General features: G+C 38.5%; 2 protein-coding genes across 13 annotated transcripts in view; one reads left to right on the top strand and one right to left on the bottom strand.

The window, feature by feature from the left end:
• The window catches only part of IQCG (IQ motif containing G), a 58,798-nt gene that overhangs the window by 3,617 nt on the left and 29,128 nt on the right, over positions 1-26,053 (bottom strand). For both annotated transcript variants that reach the window (XM_019839914.3, XM_006936130.4), the window contains exons 6-10: positions 23,089-23,170; positions 14,749-14,910; positions 13,427-13,501; positions 1,299-1,430; positions 466-567 (exon numbers count right to left, since the gene is read on the bottom strand). In XM_019839914.3, the coding sequence (XP_019695473.2) occupies positions 466-567; positions 1,299-1,430; positions 13,427-13,501; positions 14,749-14,910; positions 23,089-23,170 (553 nt within the window). The remainder of the gene's footprint in view (positions 1-465; positions 568-1,298; positions 1,431-13,426; positions 13,502-14,748; positions 14,911-23,088; positions 23,171-26,053) is intronic.
• Positions 1-26,053, top strand: part of LRCH3 (leucine rich repeats and calponin homology domain containing 3) — a 148,340-nt gene that overhangs the window by 121,634 nt on the left and 653 nt on the right. For 3 of the 11 annotated variants that reach the window (XR_002745283.2, XR_006585124.1, XR_006585128.1), the window contains 2 exons: positions 2,241-2,296; positions 8,397-8,516. Coding sequence is in view for 4 of the 11 variants with exons in the window: in XM_045037056.1 (XP_044892991.1) it covers positions 2,241-2,255 (15 nt within the window). In the remaining 7 variants the exon portion in view is untranslated. Of the gene's footprint in view, positions 1-2,240; positions 2,297-8,396; positions 8,540-17,880; positions 17,933-26,053 lie in introns of those variants that run through there. The other 8 variants (XR_002745285.2, XR_006585126.1, XM_045037060.1 and 5 more) reach the window with 6 other exon arrangements.

Genomic DNA, 26,053 nt, shown 5'->3' with positions numbered 1-26,053 from the left:
AAATAGAATTTTAAGAAGCTCCTCTAGGGGCACCTGGCTGGCTCAATCAGTAGAGCATGTGACTCTTGATCTTCAGGTCTTGAGTTCAAGCCCCACACTGCGGGCAGAGTTTACCTGAAAAAATAAATTTAAAAAAGAAGAAGAAGAACAAGAGGCTCCTCCAAGAGCTGTTTCGATTATTAATAGTATTCTTAAATTTGACCTCTGGGCACAAGTTCTAGCTCCAGCTTCCCCTGCTAACCACCACTTTCCTCCCTGATTAAGAGGTGGGGATGCGTCCTTTGCTATGTTAGCTCTCTCCCTGCACCGAGGACTATAGTCAAATTCCAGTAATAACAAAAAGCCATGCTTCCTTACAGATCTCCCATCCATGCTTCATAACAAAGGAGAGATACTTTGTGTTCCTCAGTGTTAAGCCAGCTATGGGATTGAAGGTGCCCTAAGATGTCAGTTCTGGCTTTCTACCTGTAAGACGCTCTTGAGTTCCAAGTGATCCTGTTCTATCTTCTTCCTGGTCTTCTCCTTTTCTATCCGATCTTCAATGATGACCTGTTCAAACTCCCTTATCTATAAAAGTAGACATTAATCGTAGGTTATAAGACTGTCTTGGCAAGGTGTGGCCCAGCCAGCCCTGCACTTTTAATATAAAATTTGAACATAAAGCTTGCCAAATCTAAAGGTAAACCAAAGAAAAAAAAGTTTACTGGATTCCTAAATGGTAAATACTCGTATATTAACTTTATAATTGTACCCCCCCCCCGTTTTTTCAGTTTGAATAATTCAAATTTGCATAGTCTTGCATAAAAATGAAATACTAACTTGATGTGTGATTAGTGACCTCAAAATAATGTAATTTTTTTAGCTCCTAGAATGTACGCATACAAATAGCAGCAGCCACCTTTTAAAAGAGAAATTTGGGAAATTTTCCATTTATTCAATGATGAAACCATAATCAGAGCTTTTTAAAAATCATAATTTACAGATTATCTTCAGAGACCATAAAATAGAAATGATAAATTAGTATCTATCTCAAGAGGTTGTTGTGAGCATTAAATAGTTTATAAATGTGAAATACTAGTAAAGTGCCTGGGACAGAGCAAGCACCATGTAAGTGTTAGCTGCTGCCATCACTGTCCCCATCATCGATGTTGTTACCATCATCATCACAGGATAGCCTCTCAGTGATTTACAGGCACACCTCTACTTTGTCACCAGAAACAGCAGTACCCACCTACTATAGCTCGGCTACCACCCACTCCTTGGTGCTCAGTCTTACACTATCGAGACTGTTTCCTTACCATTTTTGCAAGGTCTTGAAGGTGTGCTAAGTCACTGGCCTTAGCAGATTTGAGAGCATTTAGTTCATTCTGTTTCATTTCTGTGTCCTTATCAAATTTCTCCATCCAGAACTCTAGCTTCTCCTCAAGTTTCTGTTTGGAAAGAACATTAAAACATGGCTCCCACCAGGCACAAAACCTTATATACTGTATGAAATCATTTATATAAGGTTCAAGAACAGGCAAAACTTTTCTCTCGTGATAAAAGTCAGAATCGTGGCTCCTTCTAGGGGTGGCTTGCTTTATTTGATTGGGAAGGGGGCACGAGGGAAATTTCTGGAATGTTGTAAATGTGCTATCTGGGTGGTGGTGGTTCCAGGAGTTTATATATGTAAATGTTCATCAAACTATATGCTTAATATTTGTATATTTAATATGATTACTCAATTTAAAAACAGGGGGAAGAGGCCCTTCCAGGTGTCTGGATGAGGGAAATTGGAAAGGAATAAAAGATAGATAGAAAATTCTGAAGGATAAGGGATGGCATCAGACATCTCTTTGATTAATAACAGTAAATACCAGTTGGGAAGGGTACAATGTCTTCAGATTCCTAAAAACTAATCAATGTGAATCTAAGATTCTATAACCTAGCCAACCTTGCATTCAAATGTGACAGAAAGAAAGAACATAACTGGTCTTTCTAAAAGAGTTGCTCAAGAGTATATTTTAGCCAAGTAAAATGAAAGAGATAGTATGTGGGAGAAACAATAAGATGTATATTTAAGCTACATAATATACTTTTTAAAATTAAATCATAATCTGTAACCAAAATCCCAAATTAGGCAGTGTAGTCTCATGGAAGGAGCACAGACAGGTTCTGAAGGCAGACTGCCTAGGTTCAGCTCCCAACTCTGGCACTCAAATAAGTTAAATTCTCTAAAGCTTCACTTCTCTCATTTGTAGAAAGGAAACAGATAAGGAATGATTTCACCATGGGACATAGAAGAGGAAAAGAAGAGGTAAGTGAAAGCTTTGCTTTAATAAAGACAAGAAGATACAGATATTAACTAGACTTAAGAAGAAGAGTAAAGTATAAATATGTCTGTTCAAATGCTAAGGGTTACCACTCCAAGCACAGAATGTATAACTTCCAAACCCCTAGGTCACATACTTGAAGTACCTCAAGAAGGAGACTTTAGGTGGTACACTTACATGGGATTTTTTAAAAATACGATTCAACTAATCATTCTGATTAAGTTAAAGAGAACATACCAGTTTGATGCAGTCATGTCTTTAACATCTTTCAAACTCTTGTTAACACATATTTTAAAGTTTATTTTGAGAGAGAGAGAGAGGGAGAGAGAGACAGGGAGGGGCAGAGAGAAGGAGAGAGAGAATCCCAAGCAGGCTCCACACTGTCAGCACAGAGCCTGACTGGGGCTCTAACTCGAACCATGAGATTGTGACCTGAGCCAAAATTAAGAGTTGGAGCCTAACTGACTGAGCCACCCAGGTGCCCCAGTTTTTTTCTAAGTTTTTTGTTTTGTTTTGTTTTGTTTTGTTTTGTTTTGTTTTTTGAGAGAGAGTGAGTGTGGAGGGCAGAAAGGAAATCCCAAGCAGGCTCAACGCTGCCAGCCAGAGCCTGACCCAGGGCTTGATCTTATGAACCGTGAGATCATGACCTGTGCTGATACCAAGAGTTTGACGCTTAACTGACTGAGCTGCCCAGGTGCCCCTTTTTCTTTTTTTAACAAAAAAAGAAGAGTCTCCAGGCAGGCAAGAAAAACTGGTTAAAATGTAATCACATCATTTGGTATTTATTGTACTTCTATTTATTTTGATTTCTACTTGCGACAAATGGTACTGGTTTTTCTTTCATAGTGATAATACAAAAATCTTAATTGAAAATAAATTGATATAGTTGTTTAGGTGAGTAATTATGTACAAAACAGTACAACGCAGGTGGTATGCAGATATTATAAAACTGTGAAAATGGTGTGCAAATAACAAGTTTGCACTAGAGAGCAAGAAGTTGAACAATAAAAATGCCATGATTCCAACAAAAGGAAAGAAACAACAAAGCTTGAAAAGCAGGGAACAGAGGATGGAAACAGTAAGTAGAAACAAATGAAAAATTACAATAAAAACAAATTGAGGTAAATTTCCCTATCAAAATAGGAGATTTTTAAAAATCAATCTATGAAGTATTTATAAAAACCACAGCTAAAACTATATAATCAAAGCAAAAAGAATGCAGGTTTGGCAGTTAATATCTGGCAAAACAGAACTCAAGCCAAAAATCTTAAATAAGAGAAAAACATTTTATACTGAGAAAAACATGCTCTATTATTATATTACTGTTATGAAGTTTTATACTCATGCCATTTTGGAATATATAAAGCAAACATTATTAGATATATAAGAAATTGACAGGTCCACAATGATCTTGGGAGACTGTCACACTTCTCTGAAATTAATAGCCCACGTAAATCAAAATAAGTAATAATATGAAGAATTTGACAGACTGTTAGACATTTATACAAAACTTGTACCTAACAGAGAATACACATTCTTTTCAAATACCCATCGAATATTCATGTAACTTGAGCATATATTAAGCCTAAATAAGGGCTCAACAGATTCCAGCAGGCACGAATCTTACGTTTTACATTCTGAGACCACAACGGAAGACAGTAGGAGTGTAGACCTCAAAGTGTTGCCGTAAGCAATAGAAAGACAGCCTAGGGGCACCTGGGTGGCTCAGTCAGTTAAGCAACCAACTTGATTTCTACTCTTGCTTTTGGCTCAGGTCATGATCTCAGGGTCATGAGATCAAGCCCCCCATAGGCCTCTGCACTGACAGTGCAGAGCCTGCTTAGGATTCTCTCGCGCGCCCTTTCTCTGCCCCTCCCCCACGCTCTCTCTCTCAAAATAAACTTTAAAAAATATGTTAACAAGGGTTAGAAAGATAAAGACATGACTGCATCAAACTGCTATGTTCTGCCTGCTTGGGATTCTCCCCCTGCCCAGCCCCTCTGCCACTCATGCATGCTTTCTCTCAAAGTGAACTTAAAAAAAAAAAAAAGAAATACACTTTTAAATAACTCATGGGTTAAGGAAATAACAAATTATAATGCCTATAATTTATTTAAAGGCGTGGAAAAGGTAAGGTGGATTAATGGAGGAAGGATGTATAGATCTGTGATGAAGCAAGAAAAAAATGTTAATGGTAGAATCTACCACTACTGGGTGGTCACTGTAGAATTGTTTTAACTCTGTGTATGTTTGGAAATACTAATAATAAAATGTTGGGGAGAAATAAATAAATTAGAAATTATTTAGAAGGGAAGGGGCACCTGGGTGGCTCAATTAGGTGAGTATCCAACTCTTGATTTCGGCTCAGGTCATGATCTCTTGGGGTCTGTGAGATCGAGTCCTGCATCGGCCTTTGTGCTGACAGCACGGAGCCTACTTGGGACTCTCTCTATACCTTTATCCCTGCTCCTGCCCCACTTGTGCTCATGCACGTTCTATTTCTCTCTCTCTCAAAATAAATAAACACTTAAAAAAATTATTTGGAAAAAAATGACAACGTAAGCATTATATATCAAAACCTGTATACTGCAGCCAAACAGTAGTCAGAAAATATGTTGGGTTACATGCGTATAGTAGAAAATAATAAAATTTGAAAATAGGTGAATTGAGCTTTTAAGAAACTAGACAAAGATTAGCAACATAAGCTCAAAAGAAGTATAAGAAAATAATTACTGAAAATTAAAGCAAAAACCAATGTGAAAGGGAAAAGATTTGCTCGATAAAGCCAAAAGATAGTTTTTGTGAAGACCAGTAAAATGGTCAAAAGTTTGACAAATCTCAGCAAGAAAAAGGGAGAAAAGATACAATTTTTTAAAAATAAAGATGAAAATGATAACTATAGAAATAAAGGAAAATTTTAAATTGTAAGACTTTGGAGCATATTTTTATACTGATAAATTTGAAATGAATGTTTAGATAAAACAAATCATTTCTAGGAAGGCATAAGTTACCAAAAATGACTCAAAAAGAGACTCTTTACGTGAAAACATCAATAATCATTTAAAAAATTTAAAAAGTAGCCAAACTTCTCCCCTTGAAGATGATACCCAGACAAGACTGTCTACGACTAAGGTTTACCAAAGTTTGAAGGAACAGATAATAATCTATTTGCTTTATTTATATTTTTAGGTTTCAGAGCATAAAAAGATAGAAAGCTTCCCAACTCAAGCTGCTAAACTAGCATAACTGATAGCAACATAAAGAATACCAAAAAATAAATCCAAAGGTCAACCTTGTTTATGGAATATATAAATACAAAATAAAAATCTATAAATCAATCTAGCAGTCTGGTAAAAGAATAATATATTAAGAACAAGTAGGGTTTAACTCAAGAACTTATTTATTTTTTAAAAGAAATTTTTTATGTTATTTTTGAGAGAGAGAGAGAGAGAGAGAGTGTGTGTGTGTGTGTGTGTGTGTGTGTGTGTCTGTGTGTGTGTCTGTGTGTGAACGGAGGAAGAGGCAGAGAGAGAGGGAGACACAATCTGAAGCAGGCTCCAGGCTCCAAGCTGTCAGCACAGAGCCCAACGGGGCTCAAACTCATGAATTGCAAGATCATGACCTGAGCAAAAGTTGGATGTTTAACTGACTGAGCCACCCAGGTGCCCCTATCCCAAGAATTTAAAAATGACTCAACATCAATAAATCTATTAATATATTTTACTTTATTAAAAAATTAAAAGCCCGTATCATCTCAGTGGATGAAAAAAATCCATCTCATAAAACTTGAATACTCATTCTAGATTAAAAAAAAAAAACAAACTCAGCAAGACCAAAAGGAAACTTCCTTAACTTGATAAACGTTTATCTACTATAAGCCTACAGGGTACACTTCATACAATCCCCATTCATGCCAGTTATCAATTTATTGCCTCTCAACTCTAAAATGCATCCTTCACCAGCCAGTTTTGTCAACCTGGATGCTTGCTGTAAACAGTTCTCTTTTGCCAGCTGGCATAATGCTAAATTTTGTCAGTAGAGGTCGCTGGAGGGACATGAGGGAGGGAGCTGCTCCTTGATTCCACTGTGCTTCATTGTTTGTTCCTGGGGCAGGGCTGGCAGTAGCATGTGTGTGGGACATTTATGCCACTTGTTCACCAACAAGTTTTGTTGGTACAACAGGAGGATTCTTGCTTACCAATCAGTCCACAGTTCCTGCTTGCCAGCTTTATCCTACTAGCTATGATCCTGCTGTGACCCCAGGCAACAAAGCAAACATCTCTGTTTATTTCTTCCATGGATACTGTCCTTCAGCCCTAAGATGTTCTTTAGAGTTCTCTTTTATCCTTTCTTTGTAGCCAGTCCCTTATTATCAGTTAATGATTCTTTTGTTAAGTGTTCCCTGCTGAAATTACTGCTGTGGTTTCTGTCACCTAACTGAACCATGTTACAAAATTGGTACCAAAAATAGTTTCTCTCCCACCTTCTCATTCATATGTCTTACTAAGGCATCCAAAGTCCTTGCCAATTCCTGTTCATCAGATACAATCAACATAACACAGTGGACAACTACAGTGCTTTATAGAAAGTCAAAGCAAGCAGTATCTCTGCAGACCACATTATAGCAGAGAACAGGAGAACTGACATGGCCCTGATGTGAGCCTGTGAGGGTGTACTGTTGGCCCTCCCAGGTAAAAGCAAATTACTTCCGGAGGTTTTTTCACACTGGTTTAGAGGCAAAGGCTTTGTTCAAGTTAAGGTTAATAGGTGCCTACCAAATGCCAGTGGCCTTCGAAGAAGTTCTTCAGTCAAGATACTACATCTGCAAGTGTAGCTGCAATTGGAGTCATCACCTGATTACACTTAAAGCGGTTCACAGTCATTATCCAAGATCATGCAGCTCTACAGGCTACACAGCTGAGTTAAATAGGAATGTGATAAGCATCACTACCTCTGCTTCTTTCAAGTCTTTTTTTGTTGGCACTAATTTCTGCAGTTGCGGCAGGGGCACAGCATTTGCTTATGATTTACTGTGTTGGCAGAGAGGGGAAGTTCCAGAGACTTCTACTTGGCCCTTACTACCATAATGGCCCTTACTCCATAGGTCAGAGAGCCAATGTGGAAATTCTGTCTGTTGCCAAGTATGTCTACTCCAATTATACGTTCAGTAACTGGGGAAATAACCACAGGGTGGATCCACAGAACAAGTGGGCCCAGAGTCCATCAGACTTAAGACTCCATCTATCACCTGAGCACTATAATCCCTCATTTTGAGTAAGGACCATTTGAGTGCTGTTTTGGGTTCCCAGGAGTTAATATCAGTTCAAAGCCAATGCTCAGTAATCTGAAAAAATCTGGATATTTTCTTTTTTCCAGTGCACAGTAACTCTAACAAATAGCCACAGTTCCCTTTGAGTAAGTAGGCTTAGAGGAAGATTCGCAGTCTATGCCTGCAGTAATGCTGCAGAGTTCATCCTCAGGGGGACCTGTCCCCTTCAATTAAGGGGCTTTGGTCTTTGAATTGACTTATATCTGGAAATCAGAGGAAAAACCATGACTCTTCATTGTGGTGGTTCAAATCAGAGTTTTGGCTACTAGACTTGGACTTTCTTCTGTTATATACATCAAGTAATTCTTTATCAGGCTACTCACCAATTTTGCTCTTAGGGATACCACGATTAATTAGCCATTGCTAAATATCCCTATGGGCAAAGGCATTCTGATTTCCAGTATATCCTTGCTACCCTTCATGGTAAATGTGTTCACATGTCTTTAGCAGGGAAGTGCTGTCACATGTCCTCTGGCACTCCAGGGCCCCATCATCCCCACTGAAACCAGAGAAGCCATTTCAATGATGACATCACCCGTGATCTTACCTGGCCTACACAGGAAAGCAACCAAAGACCTTTCTGAGGACATAGGTGCTCCCCTCACTAATGTATTTCTCAATGCCTTCGTATAGGAGTGTCTTCTAGGAAGAAATGTCTCACAGAAACTCGTTACAGGTATAGATAGGTGTTCAGCGACAGATTTGTAGATCACACAAATTCACTCTGATATTCCTATTTCTCCTCCAAATCATAGCAGAAAAGCTCTGGCATCTCCACCTCATTAAATGTGGGCCATTGTTGAATCCAAGTTTAAAGCAACTGTTAAAAGTCACCTCCAGCTTCACAAGCTATCACACTGAATCCACAATCTCTAGTAAGTATATCTATATCAAGGAACATGACTCAATCTAGCATTATATTCTACCCTCCTTGGTCTAACACCCTTAGAATCCATTCCCAAACATGTTTCCCAGGTTTCTGCCAATATATATTAGCAAAGTCTCGTAATTTGTTAGGTGTATAAGCCATTTCCTTCTGAATTATAGTTATCCGAGTTACCTGTATCCCTGGAACTTGCTGAGATTTGACTCTAGTTATGGATCCTGGGACAATAGGAGTGATTTGTGCTGGGTCTTGAGAGTGAGCATCTGCCTCAGATGAAGTTATTACCACAGCATTTTCAGGGAAAGTAAAACTAATCTCCTCAGACCCTGGAGGGCAGACTACTTCCACTGGTAAGGCAGGCTGAGTTACTTGGGGGTTCAAGATTATCAATTACATCTGAATTCATCCAGATATTCCCATTCCAAGTTTTGGGGCCCCATTATTTCCCAACGAATGCCCTAACTTGCACATGAGTAATGTGGCATGCCCATGAACTCATGTGCAATACTGACTGAAATACCATTAAAACCAAGAATAGAAAAACAGTGCCCATTATCACTACTACTAATCAACATTACACTTGACACTCTAGCTATACAATAAGCCACAAAATGAAAACAGACATATATTTGACTGCAGTCAAAAAGATTTCTACCTAGAAAATCTAAACAAATCAACTGAAAAACCATTAAAACTAATATGAGAGGACATAACGAATCTACAGCAATATGCAAAAACGAATAGCCCTTCCATACACCATGCATTTAGAGACATATAAGAATGTTTACCATTGTTATAATAGCAAAACTTGGAAACAACCTGGATGTCTGCGGTCAGAAGAATGGTTAACTAAATTTTGATATGTCCCCTCTATGGGATATTATATAACAGTTGTACTTCTATAGGAAACATTAAGACAAAGTAAATTAAAAAAAAAAAAAACAGAATCTGGAATAATATATATACTATGATATCATTTATGTCACAAATATAAATAAATAGAAGGATAAATACTAAAAACATGTAAGTATTTAGGTACGTACACAAGTATGTATATGAAAGAAAAAGATGTGGAAGAAATCTTGGAATGAGGAGTGATTAAGAGAGCTTTCACTTTTTAAAATCTATGTTTCAACTTTTATTTACTTTTTAAAATATTTATTTATTTAGAGAGCGTGAGCAGGGGAGGGGCAGTGAGGATCCCAAGCAGTCTCTGTGCTATCAGCCAGAGCCTGACACAGGGCTTGAACCCACGACCTGTAGCATCATGACCTGAACCGAAATCAAGAGTTGGACACAACCAACTGAGCCACCCAGGTGACCCTGTGCTGTTTCAAATTTTAATTGAAAAGTATTTATATATTACTTGTGTTATTGGGCTGAATATCTAGGAAACACTGACTTCATCCATCCATTATCCATCTATCCACCAACTCATCTGATTATTAAACACATGCTAGCTATGCATCTAAGAGTTGAACAGGTAACATGACACATAATCTTTTTTGTTTTGTTTTGTTTTGTTTTTTGAGAGAGAAAGAGAAAGGGGGGGAGAGAAAGAGATCCATATTTTTTTTTTTTTTTGAGAGAGAGAGAGAGAGAGAGAAAGGGGAAAAGAGAGAAGATCCAAAGCAGGCTCCACACTGTCAGCACACAGCCCAAAGTGGGGCTCGAACCCACAAACTGGGAGACCATGGCCTGAGCCGAAATCAAGAATCAGACACTCAACTGACTGAGCCACCCAAGTGCCACCATGGTACATAATCTTAAATTGCTGGGGTATAAAACCCTGTTCCTAAGAGCCTACCAATTTTTTTTTCAGTAAAGTCCTATGAGATAGAATCTATAAATTCTATTCTTTCACCACAAATTTGGAACTGTTTACTGAAAATCCATTAGCTTTCTCAAAGGCAGACTGAATCTTTTTTCCTTATTCATCCAACAGAGATATTTTAAAAAACTCCACACATCTTAGTTGATTATTAGTATTATAATTATTAATTAAAACCATTTCAGTCACATATAATTCACACAAGAAGAAATAAGATGAATAAGTAAATATATGAAAAAATGGTCAATTCTATTAGCAAAAGGAAGCAAAATAAGACAACTCATTAAATTAGCACTTTAAAAATATGTAAAATGTCTAGTGTGGTTGAGGATACCTTGAAATTAGTGTCAGCAATTCACATTAGTGATGGTAGTGTAGATTAGAACATATTAGCAATATTTATCAAGAGTCACAAAATACCAGTCTCTGCACATAGATCAGTGGAACATAAGAGAAAACCCAGAATTGGTCCCATAGCTATATGGTCAACTAATCTCCAACAAAGCAGGAAAGAATACCAAATGGCAAAAAGACAGTCTCTTCAACAATTGGTGTTGGGAAAACTGGACTTTTCTTACACCATATACAAAAATAAGTTCAAAATGGATGAAAGACCTAAATGTGAGACAGGAAGCCATCAAAATCCTAGAGGAGAACACAGGCAGCAATCTCTTTGACCTCACCTGTAGCATATTCTTATTAGACACATCTCTGGAAGCTAGGGAAACAAAAGCACGAAAGCAAAAATGAACTACTGGGACCTCATCAAGATAAAAAGGTTCTGCACAGAGAAGGAAACAATCAGCAAAACTAAAAGGCAACAATGGGAGAAGATACTTGCAAATGACATATCTGATAAAGGAGTACTATCCAAAATCTATAAAGAACTTATCAAACTTAACACCCAAAGAACAAATAATCTAGTTAAGAAATGGGCAGAAGATATGAATAGACATTTTCCCAAAGAAGATATCCAGATGGCTAACACATTAAAAGATGCTCCATATCACTCAACATCAGGGAAATACAAATCAAAACCACAATGAGATACTACCTCACACCTGTCAGAATGGTTAAAATTAACAACACAGGAAACAACATTTGTTGGAGAGGATGTGGAGAAAGGGGAACCCTCTTATACAATTGGTGGAAAGGCAAACTGGTGTTTTCTACTCTGGAAAACAGTATGGATGTTTCTCAAAATGTTAAAAATAGAACTACCCTATGACCCAGCAATTGCACTACTAGGTATTTACCCAAAGGATACAAAAATACTTATTTGAAGGGGCACATGCACCCCCAATGTTTTTAGTAGCATTATCAACAACAGCCAAATTACGGAAAGTGATGAATGGATAAAGAAGATGTGGTATGTATACATTGGAATAATATTCAGATATCAAAAAGAATGAAATCTTGCCATTTGGAATGATGTGGATGGAGCTAGAGTGTGTTATGCTAAGTGAAATAAGGCATTCAGAGAAAGGCAAATACCATATGATTTCACTTCTATGGAATTTAAGAAACAAAACATATGAACATAGGGGAAGGGGAAAAAAGAGGGAAGAAAACATAAAAGACCCAGACTTAGGGTTGCTGGAGGAGAGGTGGGCAGGGGATAGGCTAAATGGGTAATGGGCATTAAGGAGGGCACTTGTGGTGAGCACTAGGTGTCGTATACAAGTAAAGAATTACTAAATTCTATTCCTGAAACCAATATTACACCACATGTTAACTAATTAGAATTTAAATAAAAACTTTAAAAGAATAAAATAAAACAAGAGGCAAAAAACAAAAAAACAAAACAAAATACTAGTCTCTCTGACATAATACTCTCATACTTGAGATTCACCTTTAATAATTGCAATGAAAGAAAACAGTTATTTGGGCAAAGCTTTCATTACTGCATTATATATAATAATGAAACCTTGGAAATAATATAAATATCCCAAATAAAGGGTAATAAGTAAACTATGGCATGACCATTCAGTAGAACATTATAAAACTATTTTAAATTATTTTATGAAGGGGCGCCTGGGTGGCGCAGTCGGTTAAGCGTCCGACTTCAGCCAGGTCACGATCTCGCAGTCCGTGAGTTCGAGCCCCGCGTCAGGCTCTGGGCTGATGGCTCGGAGCCTGGAGCCTGTTTCCGATTCTGTGTCTCCCTCTCTCTCTGCCCCTCCCCTGTTCATGCTCTGTCTCTCTCTGTCCCAAAAATAAAAACGTTGAAAAAAAAATTAAAAAAAAAAATTATTTTATGAAGATAATGTAATAACATGAAAAAATGAGTGAAAAAGCGATTGATGATTAAAAAAAAATCTTCCCATTGTCATGTAGTATTCCATTGTGTATATAAACCACAGTTTCTTTATCCATTCATCAGTTGATGGACATTTAGGCTCTTTCCATGATTTGGCAATTGTTGAAAGTGCTGGGATGAGCACTGGGTGTTGTATGGAAACCAATTTGACAATAAATTTTATATTAAAGAAAAAATCTTCCCTCAACTAAGAGTATGTTATTTTTATAATTTTAAAAATCAGTAAATTTTATTTTAAAATTATGACTATGAGGAATCTAGGAGCAAATTTTATAATGCTAAATAATAAAGGCAGAAGATAAAATATTTAACCTGTACTCAAATTACAGCTTTATAAAATATTCATTCATATGGATAACTGTGAGACAAGACATGGGCTACAATTCATTCACTAGGCTGGTTGATTTTTTATTCCTTAAAAAATTTCTTTCCGGGGTGCCTAGGTGGCTCAGTCGGTTAAGTAAGCCTCAGGCTCAGGTGATGGTCTCGCGGTTCATGAGTTCGAGCCCCGCATCAGGCTCTGTGCTGACAGTTCAGAGCCTGGAGCCTGCTTCGGATTCTGTGTCTCCCTATCTCTCTGCCCCTCCCCTTCTCACACTCTGTCTCTCTCTGTCTCTCTCTCTTTCTCAAAAATAAATAAATATTTAAAATTTTATTCTTTCCTTAAAAAGATTTTTTTTACCACCCTTGATTTTTTTGTAAGTGGAACACAAATAAATCAGAGGACAGAAAACTTTTGGTGACCTACCTGCTGCTCCTTTCTAAGGAACGTTTCAATTTCCATATGAATCCGATTCTCTTCTTCGGTTTTCAACCTTAGTTTCTGTGAAAATAAACCAGTATCAGGAATTCTTGCCAGTAGGGTTTGGAATGAGAAGTTCTCAAGATTAGAGTTGTAGCTGTGACAGTATTTCAGGTTTTCTTTACCAACTGGAGTCCCAGGAATCCTACCACATCACTCTGGGGCAGCAAATCAGTTCCCTTTAACCCAATTTGTGTTCATGGATGGTGCTGAGCCATGTGTTGGGCATTATGCTGAACACATGCCAGTGTCCAGGACATAAGAACCATAATCCAGTTGCCTGGAAAGTGATGTCATTTAAGGAGAGAAAAATGTTTCAAGGGCACAGTGTTCTTAGGCCTAAAAAAGGAAATTCCAGAGTGCAAGAAGTTTGCAGTCAGAGTCATATACCACACCCATCGAGGAAGTTTTCAAATAAGTGAGGGACCAGAGAAAGCAGTCCTCCTGAACATGGATGACACTACTAATATTTGCTCCTTCTCACCTACCTATTGTTCTTTTACTCATTTAGTCTTCCTTTTCTAATGAGGGTCTACCCCTTGTTTGTTTCTCCTGGTATTTTTCCAGTGGGATTTCCCATCTCTAAAATTTAGGTTTGAATGAATCTCAGCACGCTTGATTTTATATTTCTTTCTCCTTTTTTTTAAGTTTATTTATTTATTTGGAGAGAGAGAGCATGCGTGTGTGTGCAGAAGTCGGGGAGGGGCAGAGAGAGAATCCCAAGCAGGCTCCATCCTCTGTGTCAGGCTTAATCTCACAAGAGCCGAAATCAAAGGTCATGAAAGCTTAACCAACTGAGCCACCCCTTGATTTTATATATATGTTTTAATGTTTATTTATTTTTGAGAGAGAGCAAGAGAGAGTGTGTGGGAGCAGGGGAGGGTCAGAGAGAGAGAGGGAGACAGAGGATCTGAAGTTGACAGCATAGAGCCCCATGTCGGGCTTGAACTCACAAACTGAGATCGTGACCTGAGAGGAAGTCAGACGCTTAACCAATTGAGCCATTCAGGAGTCCCGATTTTATATTTCTTAATGGGGGATAAAAGGTACTTGTTGGGTAAAGAAGGCAGCAGCAAAAACTCACAATAAGTATCTTGTTTGGGGGTGCTTCATTCTGTTTTTACTTTTAATCTCAAATGTGAGAGCTGCAGGAAAGATAGAGCAAAGATCAACAGAGGAGCCCTTCCTCCTCTGTTAGGTGAAGCAGTATGAGGAGTGACAGCCCAAATGCCACCTACCGTGTTCATTCTTAATGTAGCAGTGATTACCTCTATCTCTTCCAGCAAGAGCTCCTCTGTTCTGTTACATTTCTTCTGGGTCTGGGAGATCTGCAGCTCAGTGTTTCTCTTCATATAGCGATTCTCCAGGTTGGTTTTTGCCTTCATCTCTTGCAACTGGTCCTTGAGGTGAGCAATATATTCATTCCGACTCTGTAGAGGTAAGACCAGGCTTCTAAATTAAAATACATTCTACTTCCATTCAGTTCAGCCAATGGCTAAAGCCTACCTTCTGTATTTATAAATCAACAAGGAACTGGATCCATTTTTCTGCCATCTCACTACAGGAAAGTTAGCCAATAATCAGGGATAGTATAAATGAAAATGAAAGATAAGTTAGCACCAGGACTGTGAGATTCTTTCCTAAGTACACCATTTGGGTATATATCTTTGGGTATATATCTTTGTATCTACAAAGATTTCCCATTACTATCTCATTGTGGGAGAAAGAGCACTGGTCTAAATGATCAAAAGAACTGTCTTCCCATGCAAGCCCTCAACAGCTATGGTAACCTGGCCAAGTCAGTTAAACTCTCTAAGTCTTACCTTCTATAACATAAAAGCATTAACATCTGCCTTGCCTGGTATATCTTAGCAAGTGATTATAAGAAATTGAATGGAGGATATATGAAAATTCTTTGCAGGTCACAAAGTGCTTGGCAATTTTAAGGTTTCAATATTCATTAAAAAAATATTCAGGGGCACCTGGGTGGCTCAGTCAGTTGAGAGTCCAACTCTTTTTTAAAATTCTTTTCGTGTTTCTTTTTGAGAGAGAGTGAGTGACACACACAAGCAGGGGAGGGGCAGAGAAAGAGGGAGACACAGATTCTGGAGCAGGCTCCAGGCTCTGAGCTGTCAGCACAGAGCCTAACACAGGGCTCAAACCTACAAACCGTAAGATCATGACCTGAACCAAAGTTGGACACTTAACCAACTGAGCCACCTGGGTGCCCCAAGGGTCCAACTCTTGATTACAGCTCAAATCATGATCTCAGAATTGTAGGATCAAGCCCCGTGTCAGGCTCTGCACTCAGCATGGAGCCTGCTTAAGATTCTCTCTCCCTCTGCCCCTCTCCCTGACTCATGTGCTCTCTCTCTCTTTGAAATAATTTTTTTTAAAAAAATTCATTCAGTATCATACTAACTTAAACAGTGGAGATCTAATAGACATGGTCCTTGCCCTCATAGACTTTACCATCTAGTGATATAGATGTGATTAAAAACAAACTTTTTGGGTGTGCCTGAGTGGCTCAGTCAGTTAAGCATCTGACTTTGGCTCAGGTCATGATCTCATGGTTCATGAGTCTGAGCCCTGCATCAGGCTCTGCACTGACAGTGCTGAGCCTGCTTTGGATCCTCTGTCCCCCTCACTCTCTGCCCCTCTCAGCTTGTGTTTTCTCCCTTTCTCTCTCGAAAATAAATACATATTTTTTTAAAAAAACTTTTTGAGGCGTGTGGCAGGCTCAGTTGGTGGAGCATGTGACTCTTGATCTTGGGGTTGTGAGCTCGAGCCCCACATTGGGTACAGAATTACTTAAAGATAAAATATTTTAAAAGCAAAAGCAAAAACATTTTTAAAGGTGCAAGGTATGTAAACTTTTCTTAAGGTGCAAAACACTATTAAAGAATAGAGCAACATTTTCCCATGAGAGAAAATAATAAAGGAGACCTACATTAGATTGGATGGTCTAAAAAGGATTCTCTGGGGCACCTGGGTGGCTCAGTCAGTTAACCACTTGACTCTTGATTTCAGCTCAGGTCATAATCTCATGGTTCATGAGTTCTAGTCTCACACTGGGCTCTGCACTGACAGGGTGGAGCCTGCTTGGGATTCTCTCTCTCCCTGTCTCTCTCTGCCCCATTAAAATGTGCATTTTAATTTACATTAAAATGTAAAATATGTACATTTTAATACATGTATATAAAAAATAAATAAGAAGAATTCTTTGAGAAAAGAATGTTAAATCTGACACCTGAAGGGTAAGTATGTATGTCACATGAAAAGTGGGGTCAAGGAAGATTCTCAGAAAAAGGAAAAATAAATGCCCAAGTCCTGAGGCACGAAAAACCTGGATACATTCCAGGGACTGAAAGAAAACTCTAGAGACTATCCCAGCAACAGTTGAGAGTGGGACAGGATGAGGTTGGAGAGGTAGGTAAGAAGGAACCATGCGGGACCTCAGGCGCTATTAATTTGAATTGTATTCCAAGTGCCATGGGAAGTTTTGGGAAGGTTTTAGTCAGGGCGTAACATTTCATTGTTTGAAAAGAATCAGACACATCATGAGTCATTTCACAGAGAGATGATCAGTTAGCTGACAGCACAGCAAGCAAACACAACTAGTAATCAAAATGCAGTGCTTTATCAGAGATCTCGGTTTCTCTAAATACCAACCAATTTTAGTCTTACCACGTAAGCTGGGCAGAGTAAATTCTAAGTATTAAAAGAAACAAAGCAGAAATCGGTCAAGATCATCCATAATAAAAAACAAATACAGTTTAAAGGATCATAGGCCCCTCCGGGTGCCTCGGCAGGTCTGTGGGGTTGAGCCCCACATCGGGCTCTGTGCTGACAGCTCAGAGCCTGGAGTCTGCTTCAGATTCTGTGTGTGTCTCTCTCTGCCCCTCCCCTGCTCACACTTCTCTCTCTCTCTCAAAAATCAACACTTAGAAAAAAAGAAAATAAGCTGTAATTAAAAAAAACCCATTTTTTAAAAGTAAAATAAAGGCTCATAGGCCCCTAAAATTAGTCAGAAAGGAATTCTTCAGGTCATTTTGTCTGACTTCTTGGTGTAACTCTATGGAATCATTCCAATTATAGAGCAGTTATTCCAGCTGTATCAAAGCCACTCCAAAGAGATGAGTATCTCTGGCAGAGAATATGCTACAAGGCCTAGCTGATAACACATCTCAGTGCTTTTTAGTCTCTTAAAAGTTGTGGGCAATTAACCTAAGACTTTCCTCAACTGTAAAACCCTGCCAGTGCCTCATGCAACTTAGCTACTCAATAAATGTTCATTAAATTAATTTTAAGAGAGTTCTTTTTTGGCTCACTTTTCCCCCTTCTATCTACACTCTCCTCCCTTATCCTCTTTCCCATTTCACTTTTTTCTTCCCTTCTAGTTCAAACTGTATGGAAGTCAACAATAAAGTTTGGATTTCTAGGAAGACTTGAGTTAAAATGAAATGTGATGGTGTCATTTCTTCATCGGCTGTTATCTTTATACCTATTTAACCACTTAGACTTTCTTTGAGACCCTGCTTATACACCACTTAAATCCATAAAACCTTTTCCAGAAAATCTCAGCCACATAAATAATTGTGCGTTTGTTTCTCACAGAATCTAACAGTGTTGAACACTTAAGTATTCATTAAATAGCATCCGTACAAAAATATACTTTCGAAAACTCAAGAAAATGTTCTCGTCAGTTTTCTTTATCAAATTGAATATTAAGTCTTTTAGAGTAATAATATGAAGATCAGAAATGCAGAGTTAAAATTCTAGGAGTTTCTGCCTATGGCAAGCAAAAGGTATTACATTATGTAACTTGATAAGGTCATACAACATTGGTCTACAATTATACCGTGCCAAGTAAAAGGCATCTGGTTTTAATGCTGTTGCTGTGGGCCTCTGATTATTCCCTCCTGTATTACTGTTCTGCACAACTTGTGGCCTCCTATGGTGAAAGTATGGAAACAGAGGAAGATATAAAATCTTGACAGTCTAGTCATGGTAAAATCATGATCAAGGCACACTAACAAATGAACTGAAATACAATTCCATTTCTGCATCTTCTTGGTATGCAAAAAGGAGGCAGCCTAGAAGCAGTGGGTTACAGGCCAATTGTCATGAGTTATATGAATGCCTTTTAAGATTCTCACTAAGAAAAGATCTGCCCTCACCACAACCCACCAGCATAACCCTAGTTATCCATGGCATCTGCAGCCTTCCCCATGATCAAGGTCTGTGGACTGATGCACCATATTTGTGGGTTTTTGTAGCAGACCAAACTTTAGTCAGAAATCCCAAAACTGCCTTCAGATCTGTACTTTTAATCTGAATTCAGAGGAACATGATTTAGAAATGGAAAGAAGCAGTCAACCAATTATAGTTAATAAGGTTCTGATGGCTGCCACAATATTGTAAGCCAAAGAATTTTAATGGTAGTGTCCGTTTTCATAATTGAACACAAAGCAGAGATGAGAGTATGGTTCCTGGAATTTTTGGAAGCTACTGTCTGGAGAAGTTGGAACTTGTGTTACCCCTTGGGCTGCTGCTTTGGTTGGATGGAAAATTGCAATGTGGTCTATTAAAGTGACAGAAGCCACTGGAAAAAATACAATTCTGTATTAAGTTAACATATATATTTGTTTGTCTGTCTGTGACCAAGAACAATGGCTGATTCTGTAACAGTCTCTGAATAACTCTAAGCTCTGAGCTACACAGAGTCACCCATTCTAAGATACAGATGAAATATAATCAGGTCCAAACTTCAAAAGTTTCAGGCTCCAATTCCACCCATTACTTTCATTTCCATTTGAACTATTCCCATTTCAATTGTATCAATTTCCTCTTTTCTTTCCTTTTGTAATGAGGTTTCCATACACCTCATTGTCTTGACAGATCTCTTTTGAGTAAAACCCTTCAAATGTAATGCCTAACTATACATGATATTATAGATGTATAACTACAACAGAGGACAGCGAGTATTTTCCCCCTGTTTTATAAATACTCTTTGGTACCACAAATTGCAGTAATCAAAACAAAGAGGAAGCACTTCAAATGATTTTTACAATATTGCATGGTCATGATTGTTAGGGCTCTATTTTGTCTTTGTTCTTGAAAGATATATTCAATGGGTATAGAACTTTGGGGGGGAAGATAAGGGCTGAAAATCTCATAAATTTTGTGAAAGACACAAATTTACATTTTCAGACATCTCAGCAAAACCCAAACAAAATAAATATGAAGAAATCACATCTACAGCTAAATCCAAACAGAATAAATAGGAAGAAAATCACATCTAAACACAGTATAATCAAATTGCTGAAAATCAAAGATAAAAATGGAAATCCAAAAGGGAACCCATTATATACAGGAAAACAATGATTTGAATGACTGCTATCTTCTCAAAACAAAGAATGGAGGTCAAAATATAGTGAATATCCTTAAAGTACTGAAAGAAAAATCTGTCAACCCAAAATTCTATACCCACTGAAAATGTCTTTCAAGAACAAAAGCAAAACAGACACATTTCTAGGTAAAAGACAAGATCAGGTGCTTTCAGAGTGGTATGGCCTTAGACCTGGGAAAAACAAAAATAAGAGGATTTGTTGGGGCACATAGGTGGCCCAGTCGGTTTAAGCTTCTAACTCTTGGTTTTGGCTCAGGTCATGATCTCATAGTCATGAGATCCCACATGATCCCTCCCACATGCTCTCTCTCTCACTCTCAAATAATAAATTTTTTAAAAAATTAAAAAAAAAAAAGAGGACTCGTCTACAGCAAACATGGATTGCAAGAAATAGTAAAGAAATTTCTTTAAGCTGAAAGGAAATGACACCAGATGGAAACTTACTGATAAATATCAGGGTAAGTAAGACAATTATTTTCTTCTTAATTTTTAAAATCACAATAATCAAGGGAAAAAACATATTTTTTTTGTCTTGTGGTCTTGTGTCTTGTGTAATATATATAATGTATATATGTGTAACGTATGACAGAATAAAGGTGAGTGGTGGGGAAGAGGGGAACAGTGGAACTATATAAGTGCAAGGTTTTTACATTTTATGTGAAGTGGTGCAGTATTAATGCTAAACAGATTATGAAAAGGAATCCCTAGAGCAACTATATATCTAAAAAATACAAAGAGGTATAGGTAAAAGGCCACTAGGTAAATTAAAATCAAAATCTAAAAAAAAAAAAAACCAAGTAATCCAAAATAAGCCAGGAAAAGATAAGCTGTGAAGGAATGAGCCCAGGGCGTGGTGCTGAAAGTGCTTACAAATTTTAAGAGCAGTTGGCACAAAAACAGACACATAGACCAATGGAATAGAATAGAAACCCCAGAACTAGACCCACAAACGTATGGCCAACTCATCTTTGACAAAGCAGGAAAGAACATCCAATGGAAAAAAGACAGTCTCTTTAACAAATGGTGCTGGGAGAACTGGACAGCAACATGCAGAAGGTTGAAACTAGACCACTTTCTCACACCATTCACAAAAATAAACTCAAAATGGATAAAGGACCTGAATGTGAGACAGGAAACCATCAAAACCTTAGAGGAGAAAGCAGGAAAAGACCTCTCTGACCTCAGCCGTAGCAATCTCTTACTCAACACATCCCCAAAGGCAAGGGAATTAAAAGCAAAAGTGAACCACTGGGACCTCATCAAGATAAAAAGCTTCTGCACAGCAAAGGAAACAACCAACAAAACTAAAAGGCAACCAACGGAATGGGAAAAGATATTTGCAAATGACATATCAGACAAAGGGCTAGTATCCAAAATCTATAAAGAGCTCACCAAAGTCCACACCCGAAAAACAAATAACCCAGTGAAGAAATGGGCAGAAAACATGAATAGACACTTCTCTAAAGAAGACATCCGGATGGCCAACAGGCACATGAAAAGATGTTCAGCATCGCTCCTTATCAGGGAAATACAAATCAAAACCACACTCAGGTATCACCTCACGCCAGTCAGAGTGGCCAAAATGAACAAATCAGGAGACTATAGATGCTGGAGAGGATGTGGAGAAACGGGAACCCTCTTGCACTGTTGGTGGGAATGCAAATTGGTGCAGCCGCTCTGGAAAGCAGTGTGGAGGTTCCTCAGAAAATTAAAAATAGACCTACCCTATGACCCAGCAATAGCACTGCTAGGAATTTATCCAAGGGATACAGGAGTACTGATGCATAGGGCCACTTGTACCCCAATGTTCATAGAAGCACTCTCAACAATAGCCAAATTATGGAAAGAGCCTAAATGTCCATCAACTGATGAATGGATAAAGAAATTGTGGTTTATATACACAATGGAATACTACATGGCAATGAGAAAAAATGAAATATGGCCTTTTGTAGCAACGTGGATGGAACTGGAGAGTGTGATGCTAAGTGAAATAAGCCATACAGAGAAAGACAGATACCATATGTTTTCACTCTTATGTGGATCCTGAGAAACTTAACAGGAACCCATGGGGGAGGGGAAGGAAAAAAAAAAAAAAAGAGGTTAGAGTGGGAGAGAGCCAAAGCATAAGAGACTGTTAAAAACTGAGAACAAACTGAGGGTTGATGGGGGGTGGGAAGGAGGAGAGGGTGGGTGATGGGTATTGAGGAGGGCACCTTTTGGGATGAGCACTGGGTGTTGTATGGAAAACAATTTGACAATAAATTTCATATAAAAAAAACAAAAAAAAAACACAAATTTTAAGAGCAGTGAAATCGAGCAGGCTGTGCAGTCACTGGACAGAAATGACACTGACTTGCTAATGAAGTACATTTATAAAGGCCCACAGAAAACAGCAGTACAGTGTTATTCCAGTGGCATGAAAAGGTATTAGCAGTAGGAGGATGAGGCTCCATTATAAGAGTTCTTACAGCAAGAAAGACTGTTTAAAAAAACAAAAAAACAAAAAAACAACCAAAAAAATGACTCATGTGACCTTGAGAAGAATTTTGGATGCACAGGCTGATGAAGAAGGGATTGACAATGGACCACCTTCCTAGGGACTCCCAGCTAAGCTATTTCAGGACATGCATCAGCTGAAGTGTATTTTATTTTCAAGGTGGAGGGAGAAATCATCTGTTTCCTAAATCCTTTGCAAAATCTGATAGTCTATGCCTTTGTCCACAAGTAACACAGAACTGATGTAACTGTCTACTGGAATGGCTGGCTAGCATTGGTCACGTGTACCTGTGGGCCCTGCCTATTTAAAATGGGGGAGGGACGATGTGGGCAGGTACAGATCTAAGGGCTGTGGTAAAAGGGAGAGCTTATTTTTTTTGAAGTAGTAAAACTTGAAGGGTTTGTGCAGATATCCCATCTTCCCAGAGAAGACGGCCTCTCTTGGGTTCATTGAAAAGTACCTGCTGTATCAATAAAGGTCTTGGGTTATTAGGAAGGAAGGAAGGAAGGAAGGAAGGAAGGAAGGAAGGAAGGAAGGAAGGAAGGAAAAGAGAAAAAAAGAAAAGCAAGGGAGAAAGAAAAAAAAAGAGAAGGAAGGAAGGAAAAAGGAAGGAAGAAAAGTAGGAAGGAAGAAAGGAAGATGGCTTTTACATAGCTGTTTCAGCTCAGTAACTTTTGGTGTTGGCCAGGTAATTCTTACCTGTACCTCAGCTTGCCGTTCTCTTTTGACGTTAAGTAGCTGTTTTTGAAGAGATCTTATCTGTTTTCTTCCTTTTTCCTCCCTAGAAGAATTAAGAATGATTTGTTTAGAGAGGTGTTACTCAAACTCTAGTGTGCACAAGGATCAACACTAATCTTAAAAAACAGATTTCTGGGCTCTACCCCAGAGATTCTGATTCAGTAGGTCTAGGATGGGGTCCTGGGATTTGCATTTCTAACAAGCTCTCAGATGTTGCTAATGGTACCGGTCCATGGAACACACGTTTAGTAACACTTTACAAAAGACTGTGATTTGTTTTAGTAAACCAGAGGAGGATGTTTCTGGTTTATGTGTTGGATCTAAAATAGCTATTGCTGGGGCGCTTGGGTGGCGCAGTCGGTTAAGCGTCTGACTTCAGCCAGGTCACGATCTCGCGGTCCGTGGGTTCGAGCCCCGCGTCAGGCTCTGGGCTGCTGGCTCAGAGCCTGGAGCCTCTTTCCGATTCTGTGTCTCCCTCTCTCTCTGCCCCTCCCCCGTTCATGCTGTCTCTCTCTGTCCCAAAAATAAATAAATGTTGAAAAAAAATTAAAAAAAAAATAAAATAGCTACTGCTGAGAAAAAGCTAAGTGGAGGAGGAACAGGAAGAGGAAAAAGAAGAATCCTTTCTATTCTGAACATTTCACATATTCTTGCCTCACAATAACCTTAGAAGGTAGTCTCTATCATTCTCCCTATTTTACAGAGGAGGAAAGTGTGACTTACAGGGCTGAGGTAACTGGCTGTGGTGAACATTAGAATGTGCCTTATAGATAGATCCCCAACTACAGGGAGTATAAGTGAAAAGGGTCCCAGTTCTAGGCCCTGAAATCCTTCATTACGTGTGCTCTAAGGCCACACTGCCCACTGACTGCTTCCTGCCAGTGTTTGAGTTGGCACGGATACTAAGTCAGGCCCTTCCTGGGAGACCTGAGACTTCTCTGATGGTTGTTGACTTTACTTCAAGGACCCACAATGACCTTGCCAAACCATCCTTAGAATGCAAGGCATTTTCTTCCACCTAACCTTCCCTCTCCTTCACTTGGGGTCAGTTCAGCATTGAGTCTAAAGATTCCCTCCACATTTTCTCTCCCACAGGTGTTTCCCCTGATAAAATTTTCACATGAGTAATATCGTCTTGGCATCTCTAAGAAGACATGACTGACATACTTGCCAAGGTCACACTCATGGTAGATGGCAAAGGAGGATTCAAATTCAGTACCTATCCAAATGAGAACTTAACTACTTTATGTTACTATTTGTGCTCTGAAACAGAATTCTGCTTATCTCCAGTATTCCCACTATTTAGGTTTAGAGAAAAACAAAATAACAAAACAATGTAAGAATAAACAAAACAGGTTGCACCTGGGTGGCTCAGTCAGTTGAGCATCTAACTCTTGATTTCCGCTCAGGTCAATCCCAGGGTTGTGGGATTGAGCCCCTTCATGGGGCTCTGTGCTGAATGTGGAGCCTGCTTAAGATTCTTTCTCTCTCCCTCGGTCCCTCTCCCCCACTCGCATGCTCTCTAACAAAATTTTTTTTTAATTTTTAAAAAGAATAAAAAATATAAGAATAAACAAAACAAAACAAAAACTGTCTTAGCTCAGGCTGCCAATACAAAAATATCAGACCGGATGGCTGATAAATAACAGAATTCATTTCTCACAGTTCTGGAGCCTGTGAAGTCCAAGATCAAGGCACCATCATATTCGGTATCTGGTGAGAACCTGTTTCCTGATTCACAGATGGTCATTTTCACTTGCATCTTTATATGATCGAAGGGGAGAGGAAATTCTTTGAGGTCTCTTTTATATAGACATTAATATCATGGTACCTAATCACCTCCCAAAAGTCTGACCTAATATCATTACATTGAGAAGCAAGGGTGCGGTACGCAAACATTCAATCTGTGGCCACAACTAAAACAACTTTACCACTAAATAGCATCTAGATAAGCATTCCTACTCAGGAATGTTTATAAAGCATGTACTTAACTAGAATTTTGAGACTGGGATTGTCATTTGCCAAAACAAACTATAGATTATATACTTCCCATTTATAGATTACAAGAAACAGGTAAGAAAGATACAAAATGTTTATCCCTACTAATAAATTCAGAACCCCAAGGGTAGATTCAGTTAAACAAAAAAACAAATGTCATTTATGATGGAAACTAGAAATTAGTGGAGCAGAGCCTTCAAAATTATGAGAGAAAATGATTTTCAGTCTAAAAATATATACCCAGTCAAATTACTAACAAAGTATGAGGAAAAAAACCATATTTCACACATTTAAGATCTTAATATATTTAACTTCCATGCACCCTTTGTTCAAGAAGTTACAGAAACATATGCTTCAAGGGCACCTGGTGGTTCAGTCAGTTAAGTGTTCGACTTTGGCTCAGGTCATGATCTCACAGTTTGTGGGCTCAAGCCCCACGTCAGGCTCTGTGCTGACAGCTCAGAGCCTGGAGCCTCTTCAAATTCGGTGTCTCCCTCTCTTTGTTTCCCCCTGCTTGCATTCTGTCTCTCTCTCAAAAATAAATAAGAGATTAAAAAAAAAAAGACATGCTCCAACAAAATGAGGGATTAACACAAAAAAGAGGAAGAATGGGAGTCTAGAAAACAGGATCAAAAGGAAATCTCAGGATATGAAGGCAAGGCCCAGTACCATAGCAATGCTGCAGGCCCTGGGAGCAATGGCAACAAATAACAGAAAAAGAACAGAAGAAAGTCTCAAAGTGGGGGGAAAAGGGGAAGACTTAATGTGTATGACTATACTTAGAGAGCTTTCTGTTGAAGAGTTGGGTGCTGGATTCGGAACAGAAATGTCAAAACAGGCAAACAAAAAAATGGCAAAATTTAACTCCAGGAGAAAAAAAGCTATTTAAGAAAGAAAATTTAATCATTGTATTTACTGTGTGTCCCAC

This window comes from Felis catus, chromosome C2 (assembly GCF_018350175.1).
Source record: "Felis catus isolate Fca126 chromosome C2, F.catus_Fca126_mat1.0, whole genome shotgun sequence".
In the NCBI taxonomy this organism is placed as follows: domain Eukaryota; kingdom Metazoa; phylum Chordata; class Mammalia; order Carnivora; family Felidae; genus Felis; species Felis catus.
Note: the sequence above shows the minus strand (reverse complement) of the source record. Positions and strands in the feature narration are given on the sequence as shown.